This window comes from Oryzias latipes, chromosome 15, assembly GCF_002234675.1.
Source record: "Oryzias latipes chromosome 15, ASM223467v1".
NCBI lineage: Eukaryota > Metazoa > Chordata > Actinopteri > Beloniformes > Adrianichthyidae > Oryzias > Oryzias latipes.
This window is the reverse complement of record NC_019873.2, coordinates 14112486-14130853: the sequence shown is the minus strand read 5'-3', so window position 1 is coordinate 14130853 and position 18368 is coordinate 14112486. Positions and strand designations below refer to the sequence as shown.

The 18368-nt window shown below is 36.7% G+C and overlaps 1 protein-coding gene across 1 annotated transcript in view; it reads left to right on the top strand.

The window, feature by feature from the left end:
• LOC101172102 (attractin-like protein 1) overlaps positions 1–18368 on the top strand; it is a gene marked incomplete in the record, with an annotated part of 241418 nt that overhangs the window by 26896 nt on the left and 196154 nt on the right. Inside the window, 7 exon segments of the mRNA XM_023963706.1 lie at positions 6463–6546; positions 9119–9232; positions 10058–10186; positions 15771–15979; positions 17216–17390; positions 17462–17549; positions 17973–18219. Coding sequence (XP_023819474.1) covers positions 6463–6546; positions 9119–9232; positions 10058–10186; positions 15771–15979; positions 17216–17390; positions 17462–17549; positions 17973–18219 — 1046 coding nt within the window.

The window sequence follows — 18368 nt, the reverse complement described above, 5'->3', positions numbered from 1 at the left end:
TTGCAGATGTCTGCAGATGTATACTGCACAAAAATTATGACAACTAAATGAAAATAATGTATAACAGGTAGATATGGGTGAAGGTTTCGACACAGGGGAGATGAGTCCAGCTTCATGATAATGTTTTATTAAACAGATGACAAACTGAGTAAAAGCTCCTCGGAGAGTGTCTATTGCATGACAGGAGAGGGGAGGTGGCTTATCCCATATTTGGACACAGCAGCAAAGGGAATGAAACAGATTAACCTTACACTACCTGAGGATATTAGGTTCTCTTGTAGTCTGCCCCTATTGCTTTATTCTATCTATTTATCTGCCTCTTCCTGATGCATCTGCCTTCTATATACCATCTATTATTCACCAGGAGCAGATGAATATTTCAAAGGGTACTGGACTGGCTTCCTACGTACCTCCTACTCACTGCCCTGTCTGTTTTATTACCCTGATCTGTCTGCCCTGCCTCTTCCTTCTCCACCCAATCAACCTCCCCTGGATAGTTGCTGGCATTTATGTGTATTACCTATTATGTTGTTGCTTTAAAAAAATATTACATTAGCTTCATGTTGTTGACTATAATCGTCCGTTTCTTGGCCATTCATCAGCTCAGCTAGCTGTGAGCACCACCTCCTGCATGTGTGTCTTCCGCCCCACCAGGCTTTTTCAGGAGCATCAATAAAAGGTTTCCTGGATCACCATTTTTAAGCTGCTTCTTGAGGCCTCAGTTAGTTGTGTGTTAACTATTAATGCCAAAAGACTTTTCCACATTGTCATAAAATGGCTGAGGTTTGTCACTGGACTGTCTTGAGTCTTCTCATTTTACAAAGAAATTCAAACGTGGGGCTGGATCTGCTTCTGCTCTCCAAAACCTGTATATATTATTAAAAAAATATAGCAATCAGTTGTTAATACTTTGTCTTACAATTTAAACATTTTGAATAATCTCACAACAATGTCATTTTATTTTTAAATACTCAAAATAAGTTATTACGCTATATCCTACAGGGATTACTTATTTAAAAAAAAAATTATTTTAAAATAACTAATTACTCTTTCATCCATTATGCATATTCTTATCACAAGTAGGGTAAGAAATTAACACAACAGTGGAAAACTCATTTCAATCCAGTAATTTGAATTTTACTTGCATTGCATTTGAGCAGCATGCGCTTGAAAGGAAAGGTTAGTTTACCATACTAAAAAGGAATGAAAGGAATAGCTGTTCACTAAGTATAACATAACCACACACACTTTTTGCAGGTTGTAAGGTAAAGAAAAAAATGTTAAAGTCTTGCAAGAACACAATGCAAACAGAACATGAGGGGTACTCTTGAGTTAAAACTACTGCATTTTACACATTATTGGGTGCACTTAATTTTTTTCATACAACGACAACAGGCTTTATAATCCAGAGCGCTTTATGTATGGATTAATTCTGGTTTTGGTTACGTATTTACTTTAAAAGGCTTTGACGTGCTTAATCAAAGTTTCAAGGCTTTTCCAAGTGAGCATCCCTGAAGAAGACTTTGGTTGGATTGTTGAGCCATTTGTCTGACTGACCTCAAACTGGCAATTTTTTTATGAGGCAATTCTCCCAAACGGACATTACACCACAGAGAGAACTATCATCTAGGGGATGAATAACCTTAAGGAGATCCAGGTGGCATTCTTGCAGGTTCCAACTGCTTCAGCCATGTTCAATGTTCTCACCAATTTTCTCCAACACTCACCTTTAGTGACACTTGGCCTGTCAGTACTTGACTGGTGCTTACAAAGTTCTACAGGACAATCAATACTTGATTTTTTTCATTTATGGAGCACATCACCAAGATTCAGGTGATTGTAATGTAATGGGAGGATCTTCTGAAGGTGACAGTTGAATATCTGTCATGATAGGTTCTTCTGAGAGACATTCCTAGCTGACCCTCACTCTATATTTGATCACCTTAGGTGTTCAGAACACAAGGCTTCAAATTTGATCATTGGACTACAGCCAAAAGTGTCATCTTATTGGTATCTTTGTTGTTCATTAACAGATTGTGACTAGTACAGCAGTCTAACAACAAAATGCTTCTTTAGTTTAGATCAAGGAGGATGTCATTGCTAATGAGAGGACTGTGGTCATCCAGCAAAACTGAGGCATGTTTTCTTCTTAAGACATTTTGTTCTTTTCTTCAAAACGTTAAAGTCCAGAAAACAATCTCCACAAGGTGTTCCCTCCAAGATTCTCTCCCACTGTTCCAAGAGAGCTGGGTACTCTCAGATGATATTGGGCACATAAGCAGACATGACAATCAGCGTTCATCAGCCAAACCTAAAGGTGTAGGGAAGCCACAGTCCAGTCTACTGAGGAAAACTTTTATGTTCTGGCTCCAAGCTGTGGGGCCACACCTAGCTCTATAACTTCTTGTCACCCCCCCACTCTGGATAACTCCTGTAAAGAGCGGGAGTCGAGGCTCATTTGCCCACTAGAGAAGTGACATTCCATAAACTAAAAGCAATTTTTCATTTTTGTGGATTGGAATGCTTAACATTTTTCCTTTAACTGCACATAAGAACAGGCCAATCCATCTCTTTGGGGCTTTGCTATTTAACCTGATTGCTGGAGGTCTGGCTAGACAGGGGTGTCAGAATCCAGGCCAAGAGGGCCAGTGTGCAACATGTTTTCCAACCAACCTGCCACTGAAGGTCCTTATTAGCTGAACACACCTGATCCAGGTAATCAGCAGCAGATAAGCAAGGGTTTCTGGAAAATCAACAGCAGGCCGGCCCTTGAGGTCTGGTGTTTGACACCCCTGGGCTAGAAGGTGCTTGCCATTAAACCTTTTCCTCATGCCTGGCTCTTGGATGAGGCCTCAGTGACCCAGTTGAGAGACGCAATGTCCTTGATTATTTTTATCCAAAGGGATCTTATAAATTGTTCTACATCAAAACTCATACTGAAACAAAGTATAGAGTGCAGATTGTAGCACTGCTGATGTTAGCATGAGTTTACTGTAGGTAGGCTTTTTTTTTTCCTTCTTTTTTTGTAGTCAAGGTTTCTGGCAGGTTTCATCAGCAAACAAAAACTGAATTTTCATCATCGACATTTCCATCGTTCATTCAACCATAAAAGCGAGATAAAATTATTGTTAATCTGGGATTATAGAAAAAAGATTAAACTGCTGTAGAGCCTAAAAGGAGGTAAAACTAAACAGGGAAATGAAGGGACATTCAATTTTCGGTTACTTCTAAATTAAATAAAGTTTGCTTTATTTCTATTTAAAATCATGCTTAATTTTTTTATTCTGCTTGGTTTTTTGCAATTTTTAAAGCTAGATAAACTACCCAGAAATTGTCTTTCTTTCTTATGGGGCTCTTATGATAAAAAAAAGGAAATGCTTTCTTATTTTACAACACTGAGCTGGATGTTTTATTTGGTAGGGCTTTTAATGACAAGTTTATGTATTTTGGCTGCAGGCTGTTGGGTTTCTTTGTTTTTCTTTTTACACAAACGGCACAATTTAGCGCAAATCCCCCAGACTCATTATATTCAACACCTGGTTGTATGTTTTAAAACTTCCCTCTAAAATGTTCTCTGTTTTAGTAAATGAATAGCTCTGCATGGAACATCTGAGATTAGACCATCATATTGCATGAATGCAATGTGTTCTAAATCTTGCTCCTCATGTCCCTGCTCTGAGTGTTTTACTTGATTCCTAAAATGATGTCATTGTCAGGGTTCTGCAGGGCTTTAGAAAAAGCTGATAATGAGGTGCAAAGGAAAATGTAAACAAGAAAAATACGCAGGTTGAAAAAGAATTATAGGTTTAACCATATTTGTGGTGTGAGTGCGTCATTTCTTAGTGTTTGTGCTAACAAAAGTGAATGTCAAAGCAATGCTTCAGGGGTTTCACAGCACTTTTAAAGCTAATAAAAAATGTTATTAGCCTCCATATATAAAACTTCAAAATCTGGCCAGGTATTTTGCCATTAATCTTTTTTTTTATATTCTATTCTTCCTCTGGTAAATTGAGCTGAATTTTTCTTCTTTCATTGCATGCTATCATTACCACAAAGCCTGCAGAAAGGCTGGAGTCTCAGACAATGAATACACAAACTCACACAGTTACACACTGTTCAACTTGAGGCAGGCGGCGATGTCTGCAGTGCCTGTGATGTTCACATGCTTTGTGTAAAACTGTGAGTGTGTTCATTCCCCATTGTTTCCATCTAAATCAGAATTGCACTGATTGACAAGTGTGACCTGTTCTTGCTGCAAACACACACACTCATTTTCCTTGTGGCTATTATTACTGTAGCATGTGAATATGTCATGCTGTGATCTCTATAGCAACCAATGTCTGTCTTACCTTGACATGAGTGGGATGTCATGTTTTTATCTGCTCGCAGGCATAATGTTTTTCTGCCAGAAATGTTACTATCTGTCAAAACTCTGAGAGACCTGTTCCTGCCAGCTCAAAAAATGAATCAATAATGTATTATTACATCCATTTCAGAGTGTGACACTTTAGACGGAGAAAAAAAGACAAAATGGCAAGGAGGACTGCAGGTGTTGTCAATTAAAGAAAAGACTTGTTGGCAGGGAAGCTGGGAGTCACTCATGGTCAAGGATGTTGAGATAGAATACAAGACGACCTTTTTTCAATTACAGCTGATCAATTTTATTTTAGATCAAAATTCAAGGGCGTGGGGCATTTTGATTTTATAAAAGCCCTCACCACCGTGGAGACGTTAGACCTTGAAGTTTAAAACCAATATTTTTTTGGAAGGAGACAAGGTGTAATTAAAAATAAAAAAAGAAATTAGTCTAACTCAAAAAAATGATACAACCCTGAAACAGATATAGCATTAAAGCCCTTTACACCTATAAACATCTTAACACAAAAAGTACAACTCCTTTTAAGTCTTTTTTTTTTTTAAATCATGCTTTGCATTTGAATGGAGATCAGTAGCAAACATTTGGATAAAACACAATTCTCTCAGCACAAAGTAGCTCAAATATTACATTTTTAAACCTGTTTGACCATTAAAGTCCCATTCCAATCATCTTTGACTTTATGAACATGCCATTTTTAACCAAAATCACAAAATTGGTTGTTTTCTAGGACGGTTTTTGCAGAGCAGCAGGAGTTCATTTGAAATTCACCTCAGAGTTGTGGCTGGGACCGTTGGTGGGGCATAGGCCCGCCCCTATTTCCCATCATCCAACTGTTTACTCGCTCTCCCACTAGCTTATATTGGAGCTATCCAGCTGTAATGTTTTGAGCCAGATTCCAGCTCAGATGAGGAAAACCAAGACATACATGGATCTATTTGTCCACAAGTGGATGCATCAAAATCAAGAGGAGCAGGGAGCTTGAGGCCTGCCCAGCTTCTGTGTCACAGCTACAAGCTTTTTCCAACTGCATTTGTTTCATCTGATTCACAATAATTCAAATGAAGAACTACTCAGAAACATGATTTTAATCGTAATTTTCTTTATATACGTCCTCCGCCATGAGAAAAAGACCACAAGAACATGTTAAAAATACCAAAAACACAATTTTCCTTAGAGTGCGTCTTTCAGAACACTTTGAAAATACATTAAAAAAGTTTTTCCTAATCTTCTTTAAAAGATTAATTACAGTCATGTTAAAAAAAAAAAAAAACTGTCATTCAGGAACTCAAACTCATGTGATTCTAAGATGTCTGTAATGTACCAGTGAGGCTAATTTTTCTTCCCTGCCTGCAAATATACAAGCATAGACTTTCACAAAAAAAAAAAAAAATGAGAAGCTTGATGCATAACGACCAACAAGAACATGACACAGAACATGAGGTGATGATCCAAAAACAATAGTTGCTGCGGATGACACAGCTGTAATACTGAAGGTAAAGTCAGGTCAAGAAAAACAGAGGCTAAATCTTGTAGAAAATTGAACTACGAAAAAGGGTTGTAAAAAAGCAGAAATTAAGATTTTATTAAAATGAACTGCTGCCAAACTAGCAAATAAGATAAAATCAAAATTAATGAAGAGTAAGTTGTTTTTCAGATGATGGGGGCATGGACAGTTCTGACTGTACTTTAAATGGAACTCTATTACAATCTCTTAATGAAACACAGACAACAAAACAATGAAAATCCAGAGGTAAATTTGCAGATTGGTTCTCTGACCAGTAGGGAAAAAAATAAATAAAAATAAAATAGTATAAACTCTTAAAATGAATCTGTTATAATACCTCCAGAGATGGAGTGGTTATTCTCTCCAGCTAGGTTTGAGCCCAGCCCCCCCTACAAACTCCACACTGTCAGATCTGATTCCGTATTATGGAACCAGACTAAGGTCAATAATTGTGAATCCATCACCTGATTGAAGCAGCCTAAATCCTTCTGCTTTGTAGGGATGATGATATGAGTCTGTCCAACTGATTGTAAACATTTCATCAGTGAACTGTTTTCTTTCTCTTCTTCTCTTTCTGCAGGTTAACAGACCTGTCGGGCTCCCTCACAGATGGCCCCGTAAACTACAAATACAAAACCAAATGCACTTGGCTAATAGAGGGATAGTAAGTAGCAACGTTTTTATCCTCCACTTATCACCACTAATCTTCTTGCTTTCCACCTGGATTATACCGGACTTAAAGGCTTCAAATAAAGGGATCTTTATGGCTGTGCAAATAGACAAAGATTGTCTATCAAGAGTTGCTTTGTGCCAATTTACTCAAAGAGGCATGCCATGCCAGCTTAATGCACAAAGCTTTGTCTTTTTGATTGAAAGTGAAGCATTTGATGTTTTATGTTAATCAGAATGCTATGCATGGCTCACAGGGTACCTAAAAGATCCTAAAGACAACAAATCCCCTTTTTCCCACAAAAGAAAAAGTTAAAATTTGCTTGGCTGCCGTGACTCAGTTTGACAGAAGATGTTCAGCACAGTAACAAAGTAATTCATTTAGTAGCTTTTAGTGTCAGTATTTGTTCATCTCATCTTTTATTCCTCTTTTTGGTAGAGAATTTTTCTGTCCACAGTCACTTTTTGTTTGCTCAGTATAGGTATTACCCAGAAAACCCTTCAATCTAAATAGTTGGTCACTCATAAAACTAGGTCTATGTGGATGTGAGCAACCTGGACTAAATTGAATTAAAATAATTCTGTATGTTTGGAATAAATTAGATTATAATATGTTTTACCAATGATATATATACACTCACCAGCCACTTTATTATGTACACCTTGCTAGTACCCGGTTGGTGCTAGTACCATCACTGCCTTAATCCTTTTTGGCATAGATTCAACAAGGTACTGGAAACATTCCTCAGAGAGTTTGGTCCATATTGACATGACAGCATCACACAGTTGCTGCAGATTTGTCGGCTGCGCATCCATGATGTCAATCTCTCGTTCCACCACATCCCAAAGGTTCTCTATTGGGTTGAGATCTGGTGACTGTTGAGGTCATTTGAGTCCAGTGAACTCATTGTCATCTTCAAGAAACCAGTCTGACATGATTCCAGCTTAATGACATGGCACCTTATCCTGCTGGAAGTAACCATCAGAAAATGGTACACTGTGGTGATAGAGGGATGGACATGGTCAGCAACAATACTCAGGTAGGCTGTGGTGTTGAAACTATGCTCAATGTGTACTACTACTGGGTTTTTTTTTGCACAGCTTTTTACCTGCGCTGTCTGTAAATAGCTTTTTAAATTATACCACATTACTGTTTACATTTATGTTAATTTTTTGTTTTTTTGTTTTTATATTATTATTCTTATTCTTTTTTTTTCCTCTTATGTTTACAATGCTGTCATTTGCTACGGTAACGAACAAATTTCCCCCGTGTTGGATCAAAAAGTAATTTGATTCTGAAAAGGTGCCAACAAAATATCCCCCCCACCATTACACTGCCACCACCATTTATTCAAGGCAGGATGGATCCATGGTTTCATGTTGTAGATGCCAAATTCTGACCCTACCATTCGAATATGGCAGCAGAAATGGAGAATCATCAGACCATACAACTTTTCCAATCTTCTATTGTCTATTTTTGGTGAGCCTGTGTGAATTGTAGCCTTAGTTTCCTGTTCGAAGCTGACAGGAGTGACACCCACTGTGGTCTTGTTGGTGTAGCCCATCTGCCTACAGGTTGGACATGTTGTGCGTTCAGAGATGTTCTTCTGCAGACCTCGGTTATAACCAGTGTTTTTTTTTGAGTTACTCTTGCCTTACTATCAACTGGAACCAGTCTGGCCATTCTCCTCTCACCTCTGGCATCAACAAGGCATTTCCATTCACAGAACTGCTGCTCAGTGGATTTTTTCTCTTTTGTGGACCATTCTCTGTAAATCATAGAGATGGTTGTGGGTGAAAATCCCAGTGGATCAGCAGTTTCTGAAATACTCAGACCGTCTGAAACCATCAGCTATGCCACGTTCAAAGTCACTTCAATCCCCTTTCTTCCCCATTCTAATGTTCGGTTTGAGCTGCGGCAGATGGTCTAGACCATGTCCACATACCTCAAGGCATTAAGTTGTTGCCGTGTGATTTGCTTATTGGAAATTGTGGTTAAGGAGCAGTTGGACAGGTGTACCTAGTAAAGTGGATAGGTGAGTGTACATTTTTCACATGCTTGGCTGCTAAAAAAGGGAATTCAGTTTGCCTGTCTATAAAAAAGCAAGAAAAGAGGAGACAACAAAACTTACATCTTCAGAAGTTTACTTTTAATTCACTTCTACCTCCTGACTACCGTTTTACATTTTACTTGAAACATTTTACATTTGTTCTCGCATTATTAAAGACTCAAATTTGCAAATGGTAGCCAAAAACATTTTCTTTACTTCTGTACTTAAAAAAGGAAACCATTTTCATGTTAAGGAAAAAAAATAGTGAACATTTCTTTCAATATGTTTTTTTATTGAAACATAACTGAGTTTGCATTATGTTTATTTTTTTGGTTTATTGTTCTGGCAGTGATTCTAGCCTCTTCATATGAAGCCTAAATCCATATATCTGTGGGTGTTTTTTATGCTCTCATGTTTATAACATTTCACAGAGTGGGATAGAAGTTGAAAATGAGGTTCAGGAAGTAGACTGGAAATTGTATTCACCAACTGAATTTTATTTCCATTTATCCTCAGTCCAAATACAGAACTCCGGCTGCGCTTCAATCACTTTGCCACTGAGTGCAGCTGGGACCACATGTACGTCTATGACGGCGACTCCATCTATGCCCCTCTGATTGCCGTCTTCAGGTAAGCCCCTCTGAATTAAAGGCAAGAATGGGAGGTAGATGTGGAAATTACCTATTTAGCCTTTGGCACCTTTTCAAACGCCTCAACAAATATGGCCTTTTGAAGGCAAAATGTTTCTATTTTTAGCCAAACAATAGGCCTCATAATTGCAGGGTTAGGGGGATAATAGAGAGGAAAATATTGCAATTAGTTAGATTACAGCTGAATGCCACTGCTTTTTATGCACATGTGCACGCAAACATATGTCAGGAAAAGTGTGTGGTTGGCAGTCTTTCATTTCCTACATGCTTATTAAAAGTGTAACATCCATAATTTTGTAGCTTTACCATAATTTACTGTAGTAATTGACACTTTCTGGCTTATCTACATTTAAAAGTTCAACTGAGTCCATGAATGCAGCAATTTGGACGACCAGACAAAGGAAAAAGTTGACCACACAAAGACTAGCATTAATACTTACAGTCAACAAAAGGAAAGTGCCAAGCTGTTGCTGCAGCGGTTCACATTAAGGGTACGGCGTTCACATTAGCAGTTCTGTGCCTTTGTTAAATGTGTTTCTCTGAACCACAGAAAGGAACCAAAGCTCCACATGGAAAACCATCAAAGAAAATACAGCACCCTCTCTGTGTGTTACACTCTGACTGCACCCTTAAGCAAAGCACTGTCATATTTTAAAATGCAATTTATGATGAAATGCTGCTAAAGGTCTCCAGGGACTGCTTTGAAGTTGGAGTCCCGAAAAACAACAGTTTGAAAAAAAAAGAAAAAAAAAAAAAACGTCTTTCTTTCCCCTAAGAAAGCTCTGATTTTCCTTGTTTTTCCCAGCGGTCTGGTAGTACCTGAAACCCGAAGGAATGAGACGATCCCTGAAGTGATGACGACATCTGGCTACGCTCTGCTGCACTTCTTTAGCGACGCTGCCTACAACCTCACTGGTTTCAATATCTTCTACTCGTACGTCTGCACAAATCCAAATACTTTGCTTTTCTTTTAAATCTCTTTCTGTTTCTCTTTCCAGCTCTTTTATCAATAGCTTTTTCTCTAAAAAGTTTAAAAATACCAGAAAATCTTGTGTCAGACACAGTTTAGGAATGTTTATGTGTACACAACCATGTCAGTATTGGAAAAATAATACTCTTCTAATCAGGAAAAGTTTTCTTTGTAGTTTTTATAGGAGACTGGAATAGATGCCAACATTTCTGGGCCTCATACATCATTTTTATACTTCTATAAAGTGCAGAAGGGAGAATTTTGTGTAAATGTCTATAGTTCCAAACCTTTACAGCATCATTTAACCTATAACTAATCAAACGTTTTTATTACGATGTTCACACATTGGTGGAAGGGGGCGCTTAGCTGGAAGTAAAACCACCAACCCAATAACTGAAAAATAACTGCTCTGCCTTAAAGCCACAGTTGCCCTGTTCAACACATACTGTTAAAATAATTGATGCTTCCACAATTACTCACTCAATAGTAGTTTTAAAGCTTCAAAGTCCCACTCTGATCAACCTTTAATCTATTTTCAAAGTGTTCCTAGTGTTTTTTTTTTTTTTTTTAAATCATGACTCTTCCGTTTTCAGTCAAAATCAAGGACATAGTTTCGGCAGAGCAGCAGGACTTAATTAGAATTTCACCTCAGAGTATTCTCCATTTCCCATAATCCATCTATTTACACTGACCTTACAGCCCCTTACACCCCCAACCTAACATTATGGGCGCAACAAAAATGGTGAACAATAGTGGTGTTATCCAGACCTAAAGGTTTGAGCCAGATGCCAGCTCAGATGAGGAAAACGAAGATGTACGTTGATCTATTTGTCTATATGTAGATGGATCGGAATGGACTAGAGCAGGGAGCTTGTCGATTGACTGATTGATTTGCTTTTGTCAAGCATTAATTGTAGACAATACTATAAAAGAAATCACATAGATTTATCAAACTCATTACAGAAACGATAAAATGCATAGATAAAATACAAACAAACAAAAACAAAGACACATTAAAGTTACATTTACTTAATTAAAAAATTTTAATCATTAACTAAAGTCAAGTAGAGCTGGATATATTGCTTGGATAGGAGTGGGAAGAAGTGAGTATATATAATACTACTACTGAGTTATTTCATTTTATAGTTTTGCATAGTTTTTGTAACCCCGATAATCCCAAGTGCTTATTGAAGATTGATTATTTTCAGAAAACATTCATTCAGGATTTCAGTAAACAGTTAAGTGAATCACACACCATGTAACAGATATGTAATAATACTCATTGATTCGTTCTTATCAATTTGGTCTTAAAGTTCCTACATCCCCTCAGTTTGTAACCTCCTTCACTTTCTGTTTTTGGATATTGTATGGTAACCATTTCCCAGTAGCTCTGTATAGAAGTTGCGCGGTGTAAAAATCAACAAGGTCTTACAGTTTTAAAAGTCTGAATTGAAATAAATAAATTGTTTGGATGATCAGGATAGTCGCCTTTATGTACAATTCTGATGGCTCATTTTTGAAGTAGGAAGAGATGATATAATGAGCTCTTAAAATCATTCCACTAAATTTCTATGCAGTAGGTGAAATATGGTAAGATTAAGGAGCAGTACAATAAATATCTACTGTTGTATTCTAATACACCATATATATATATATTTACTTATGGTTGAAATACTTTTTGAAACTTTAGTTTTTATGTATCTGATGTGTTGCTTCCAATTCAGTTAGTCATCGATAACAACCCCTAAGAATTTGATTTCTGTAGCACTTTCAATTATGACATTATTTATTTCAAGTGAGAGCTCGGTATTGGCGGTGTAGTTGCCAAAAAACATCACTTTGGTTTTATCTTGGTTCAAAGATATTTTGTTGTAGTCCGTCCATGATTTTGATTTTGTTTAACTCTATGTTCACCACATTGATAAGCCCTATTATTGTCTGTAGAACACAGTATATTTGTGCCATCAGCAAATAATGAGTTTAAAATTTTTGAAAAATTCAATATATTATTTATGTAAATAGGGAATAGCAGCTGTTCCAGAATTGGTCCCTGTGGGACACCACAACTTATCTCTTTGGCTTCCGATGTAAATTCATCAATCTTGACAAATTATTTTCTTCCTGTTAAATAGCTTTTGACACAGTTAGCGCTAGTCCTCTTATCCCAGACACTTCCAGTTTGTCAAGTAGGATTTCATAATTGAGAGCACCAATTGGTTTTTTAAGTCAATGGAAATTCCAGCTGCATATTTCTTTTTGTCCTTTTTGTGATTTCTTCCACAGCATCAATGATAGCCATTGAGATTGATTTGTTTTCTCAAAAACCATATTGGTTTTCATTTATAAGGCTGTCACAACCTATTTAGAATGTTATTTTTTCACCTCCAACCATTTTAATTTCTTTATAAATGTCCTGTATCATCACAAAAATGCCTCACTAACATCTTAAAAATACCAACAATACAATTTTGAATCTAGTGAGTCTTTGAAGATTAAGAAACCTGAAATGTTGCCATACTTTAAAAGAGCAGAACATTGTGTGGCTGAAATGTTACAATGCAACAACTCTTGAATATATCTAAAGAACTATATTAGTCATATACTGCAAAAGAAATCTCTATCTTCTTCTTTATAAGTCTTTACGCTTAACTATGTAAAGACACTAGTAAACACTGCAGTACGAGAAACTAACAAAGTTTTCTGGAAACCAGTTATTTACTCACCAACATAATCATGTTCATATCTGTGGTTTTCAACCAACTTTTAGTATTAGATCAATTTTTGGGCAGATACCTGTATCCGTTACATCCCTAGTTATCATGTACAACATGACTTCTTATCAAACGTAGTACTGGACAAAATGGACAAAATAATAAGTTATAAATCCTGTAATTAGTAAAAAATCTCTCCACATGTTGTGCAAAACGCTGTTAAAGTCTCATGGTGATCAATCTAGGGCTCAAGTCTGTAAGATTTCTTTCTAAAGTAGTAAAATATTTGCTAATGGCTTAAAAAACTGAGACAAAAAATTGACTTAAAATTATTTTTATTTATTTATTTTTTCCAAACACTGTTTAACTATGTAACAGCTGTACGGGTTCTGTAACATAGGGACGTAAAGCTATAAGTCAATAGTTTTTATTTTTTATTTTACATTCTACAAGTTACATTCCAGATACAGCAATTGGTTTCTTTTTCCTTTTCTGTTCAGGGCTCCAACATTTAAAGTAAAGACTGAATCAACAGAATAATCAAGAAATCCAACTGAAAATTTGAACATTAACTGTTTAAAATAAAATGACTAATGGCAAAAAAAAAACATTTTTACACAGTTTTTGTAGGAATTATGTTTAGTTCTCTTTAAGTATTGCATAATACATTTTCTCATTATTTATGAGTTATCAATAATGATTAAGTATCCATACAATGATGACCTTTAAAACTTAATGACTGGCCGAAAAATGAACTGGAACACTGTGATCTCTATATCTAACTAAAATAAATAGTGTCCAAGTCCAACCAAACCAGATAGTCAACAGATAAAACATGCCTTCTGGAGGGATTGTTTTCCGTGTTCTGCTTGTCTCAGGGACATCATTTAAAATCAGCACAAAACCATAAAGACAAAGGACAAGCTGTATCTTGAGTCTCTAGGCCACAACAGTTTAGGACAACCTCAATTTAATTTAGTGTAGATTAGAAAAATTGACACTAAGAAACATGTTCGGCAGAGAAATTGTCTGTTTTGCTGAAGCATTCAGCCTCAGGGTTACCAATAATTATAGCTTTAGTGAAAAATTAAGTGACATGTGGTGGGACACAGTGAATGTATGAGCCACAAAGGATGACACGGTGACGTTTCCACTGAAACAAACCTGCTTTTGTGTTTTCAAATGATGAATTACTTCCTTCTGCTTTTCATGGTTTTTGCTCCAAACTTATTGGATTTCTAACTTATTGATGTGATGAAGCGGATTTTAGCTGCTGAAACTTTGACAACTTTTGGTGAAAAGGTTTTGGTAAAGCTTCCTTTTACAGTACAAAACACACTAAAGTTGTCATGTTGTTTAACCCTTGTGCTATCCTAGGCACTTTAACATTGGGAGTTGGGTCATCTAGACCCCACTAGACAGTGCACTGAACCGTTTTTCTTCAATGATTTGTGAGCAAAAACTAGCGATTTGCGATATTAGTGATCAATATTGCAATGACGATATAACTTGCGATACATGAACAAAAAACAAAACAACTAAATACATCATTTCTATTTCACTGCAGCAGTTTAATTTAAATAAGAGTCAAAAAACCTTAAATTATACTCCAAATGATCCCCGTCTATTTAGGAGGCGAACATTAGCACATTTAAGGTTATCATTTATTGCAATCTTTGACAACTTTTGCGATATGCAAATTGCACAACTTGATTTAGCGATGACGATAAATTTGCGATTTACTGTGAGGCCTAACATGCAATAGATGGTACTTTCTGTTTACCATCTCTGTTCTCATTGATAAGTAAGTACCATGAAAAACACAATAAGGTAGCACATAATAAATTATCCATCCTCTGACAGATGATAGGTGCCATGAAACACACATAAACTTACTTGGTAAGAATTGTGGGCCCTTCTTCACAGTACTTCAAAGGCAGTTTCTGTTTACCCACTATCTTGTTACACATGGTAAATACCATGAAACATACAATAAGGCAAGAAGTAAATTGAAGGTATTTTATTTGTACTTACCCTGTTCTTACATGTGCTAAGTACCGCAAAAGACATTACCACAAAACACAAATATCCAGTAGCTACATAAAACTATATAAAAACTTACTGTGTACAGCATAAATACCCAGTAATAATAAGGTACCACATAAACCAAATAGTACCACTTAAATACCCACCAAGTACCATATAAGTACTGTGCAGGTACTAAAAGTACCACAGTACCCAGTAGGTACCATATAAAGTATCTACTGGGTACCATGTAAATAAGTATGCAGTAGGTACAAAAAGTACCATGTAAATACCACTTAAACACCCTGTGGGTACCATACTGTAAAAGCAAGTATTAGATTAGGGTTTATTCATGCCTCTGGATTATTATTATACTCTTTGTGTGTTTTTCAGTCTTTTATATGTTTTTAAATTATGTAAATGGTAATTGCCGTGTTCTTGTATAGCGCTTTTCTACCTTCCTCAAAGGCCCAAAGAGCTTCACAGTCACAGTCCCATTCACACACTATATAGGTCTTTTCACTTAGTTAGATTATTTTAAAATGCTTTTTTTTTTTGGAAAAGGAAAAATGGCCTATTTTTTTTTTTTTTGCCAGTGACTTTGAAATAAATTCAACTTCATCTGATTCTGATCCAACAGTCAGAGCCTCTCCATAAATCTATTTGGAGCTTTGAGTTGCCGTTTTTCCATCAAGTTCCTATGATTTACCTTGTTTTCACGAGGCTCTTCTAAAGTAACATTTGTCCATTGTGTTCAATTCAGTCTCAAGATTGAGACTTGACCTTCTGCCAAACTGTGCCTCCCCCCTTAGGATAAACTCCTGTCCAAACAACTGTTCGGGCCATGGCAGATGCAGCGCAGCAAACTCCATGGCGGGCCGCGTCTACTGCGAGTGCGAGGAGTACTGGAAGGGAGAGGCCTGCGACATTCCATACTGCAAACACAACTGTGGCAGTCCGGATCACGGCTACTGCGACTTGACTGGAGAGAAGCTGTGCGTTTGCAACGACAGCTGGCAAGGTGCACAAGCGGGATACGGCACACTGCTTTCTTTCTAGAACAAAAACATCCTTTTAGACATCAAAATCTCCGCCGAGGATTTTAGGTTTTTCCTTATTTTGCTTTTGTTTCAATCTTTTAATAACACAGGGTGTAATATCTTGTCAATTGTGACCTAAAAAAGCATACAATGTTTGACTATAATAATATCAAAACGTTCCTCTCACAGCTGCACACATAACACTTTATGACTGGGGGTTGGGAGGGTTTTTGTGGGAAGGCCAGGAAAAACCGCAAACTTTCACATGTCACAATCACACTAGTTGATATTCACTAGTCATTGCCTGTAGAGCATTTGCAGTTGAATATGTGTATATATAAAAAAAAGGGGCATAAAAGACTCCCTACTTCTGACATCTGTGATTCATTATTATCTTTTAAATACAATTATTAGTAAATAAAGGATGTAATTTATACCACTGATGAGCCTGAATATTTGACAGAGCACTGCCATCTGCTGGAACGGTGCTGTCAGCAAAGGAAGGAAATGCATTTAGAAAAATGATCAGTTTTAATAATATGTTTGCAAGTCATAAAAAAACTGAGACAAATTAAAAAAAAAAATATATATATATATATATATATATATATATATATATATATATATATATATATATATATATATATATATATATATATATATATTATTTTAACATCTAGGGATTATCTTTTACATACGTTTGATATCTTTATGGAAGCATATTGCATTCAGTGTATATGTATACACACACAGTCAGGACCATAAATATTTGGACAGAGACACATTCTTTCTAATTTTGTTTCTGTACATTACCACAGTGAATTTTAAACAACTCAGATGCCATTGAAGTGCAGACTTTCAGCTTTTATTCCATGGGTTGAACAAAAGGATTGCATAGAAATGTGAAAAACTAAAGCATTTTTAAACACAATCCCTTCATTTTATGGGCTCCTAATTGGACAAATGAAATAACTGAAAATAAAATGGTCATTACTTAAAAAAAAAACAACTTGTGGAACAGATCTCTTCAGAGAATGAAAAACAGGAAGGCGTCCAAGTTCACAGGACTTTTATAATCTACCACTAGAGGGCACTAAAGTAGAAAAATGAATTGACGATTTCCTTTTGTTTCTTCACCTTTTTGTGATCTAATTTTCATGCCCCGTGGGCCTAAATTATATATTTGAACTATAAATGATTTGCTTTGTCCATGTCAGGTCCAGACTGCACTCTCACTGTCCCCTCCACTGAGGCCTTCTGGGTACTTCCCAGCATCAAGCCATCAACTCAGTCTCTGGGTCGGGCATCCCATCGAGCTCTGGTGCATTCTGGACTGATGTGGGTGGTGGGAGGCTATTCCTTCAACTACTCCAACTACCACATGGTCCTCAAGTAAGCCACATTTGTCAGGGGAATGCTGGCTGTTAATTCGTTCATCATTCATGTGCCGTATCTGTGCTCAGCTACAATCTGGACAGCAGCACATGGGACGCAGTGCCTGCAGGTGACGGACCCCTGAACAGATACGGACACTCACTAGCTCTCTACAAGGTCAGAAACAAACAAACAGATCATTTATGCATCTGTAGCCCTTTGAATGTCAGTCATTTTCCATGATTCAGAACTAAACATTATTAAAAACGAATCTGTTAAAAATTAACTGAGGTTGATATGTTTTAATTGAGTTCCCCCATAAAACACACATTAATTAACTGGATGATTAAATCTCTAAAAAAGTTTTTACATTTACGTAGCTCATCATTTTAGAATTAACAAACCAGTCATTTAGTAATAACAGAAAATGTATGTAACAAGTTCCCTTCATTTAATGAATTTAACAATATTGGTTTCTTTAAAATGTTTTGCTCATAATTCAATGGTCGGGGGAAATAAAAATGTGAGAATTGAGATCCCCAGAAACGGAGTAAAAATTATTAAAGGTCTTCAAAAGAAACGTATTATTCCCTCCTGTAGGATGACATTTACATGTTTGGGGGGAAGCTGGAAGCCGGGACATACAACATAACGGATGAGATGTGGGTGTTCAACATTCCCGGGCGCACCTGGTCACCACGGAAACCCGCCCCACCGCCTCCATATGCTGTAGAAGGCCACACGGCTCATGTGGTAGAGCTATCTGATGGAGAACCAACGATGCTGGTCTTCTTTGGCTACTCACCAATCTACAGCTACATCAACAAAGTTCAGGAGTACAACATCCGTGAGTTCAACTCCATTTCCCTTTGCCTGAAACTAATATGGTCTTAGCTCCAATTATTGTTATAATTTTTAAAGATGTTCATAGTTTATCGCCATTTAAAATTTTACACTGTTTTTTCTTTTTCTTGTTTAGTTTGAAGTATTTTTGGT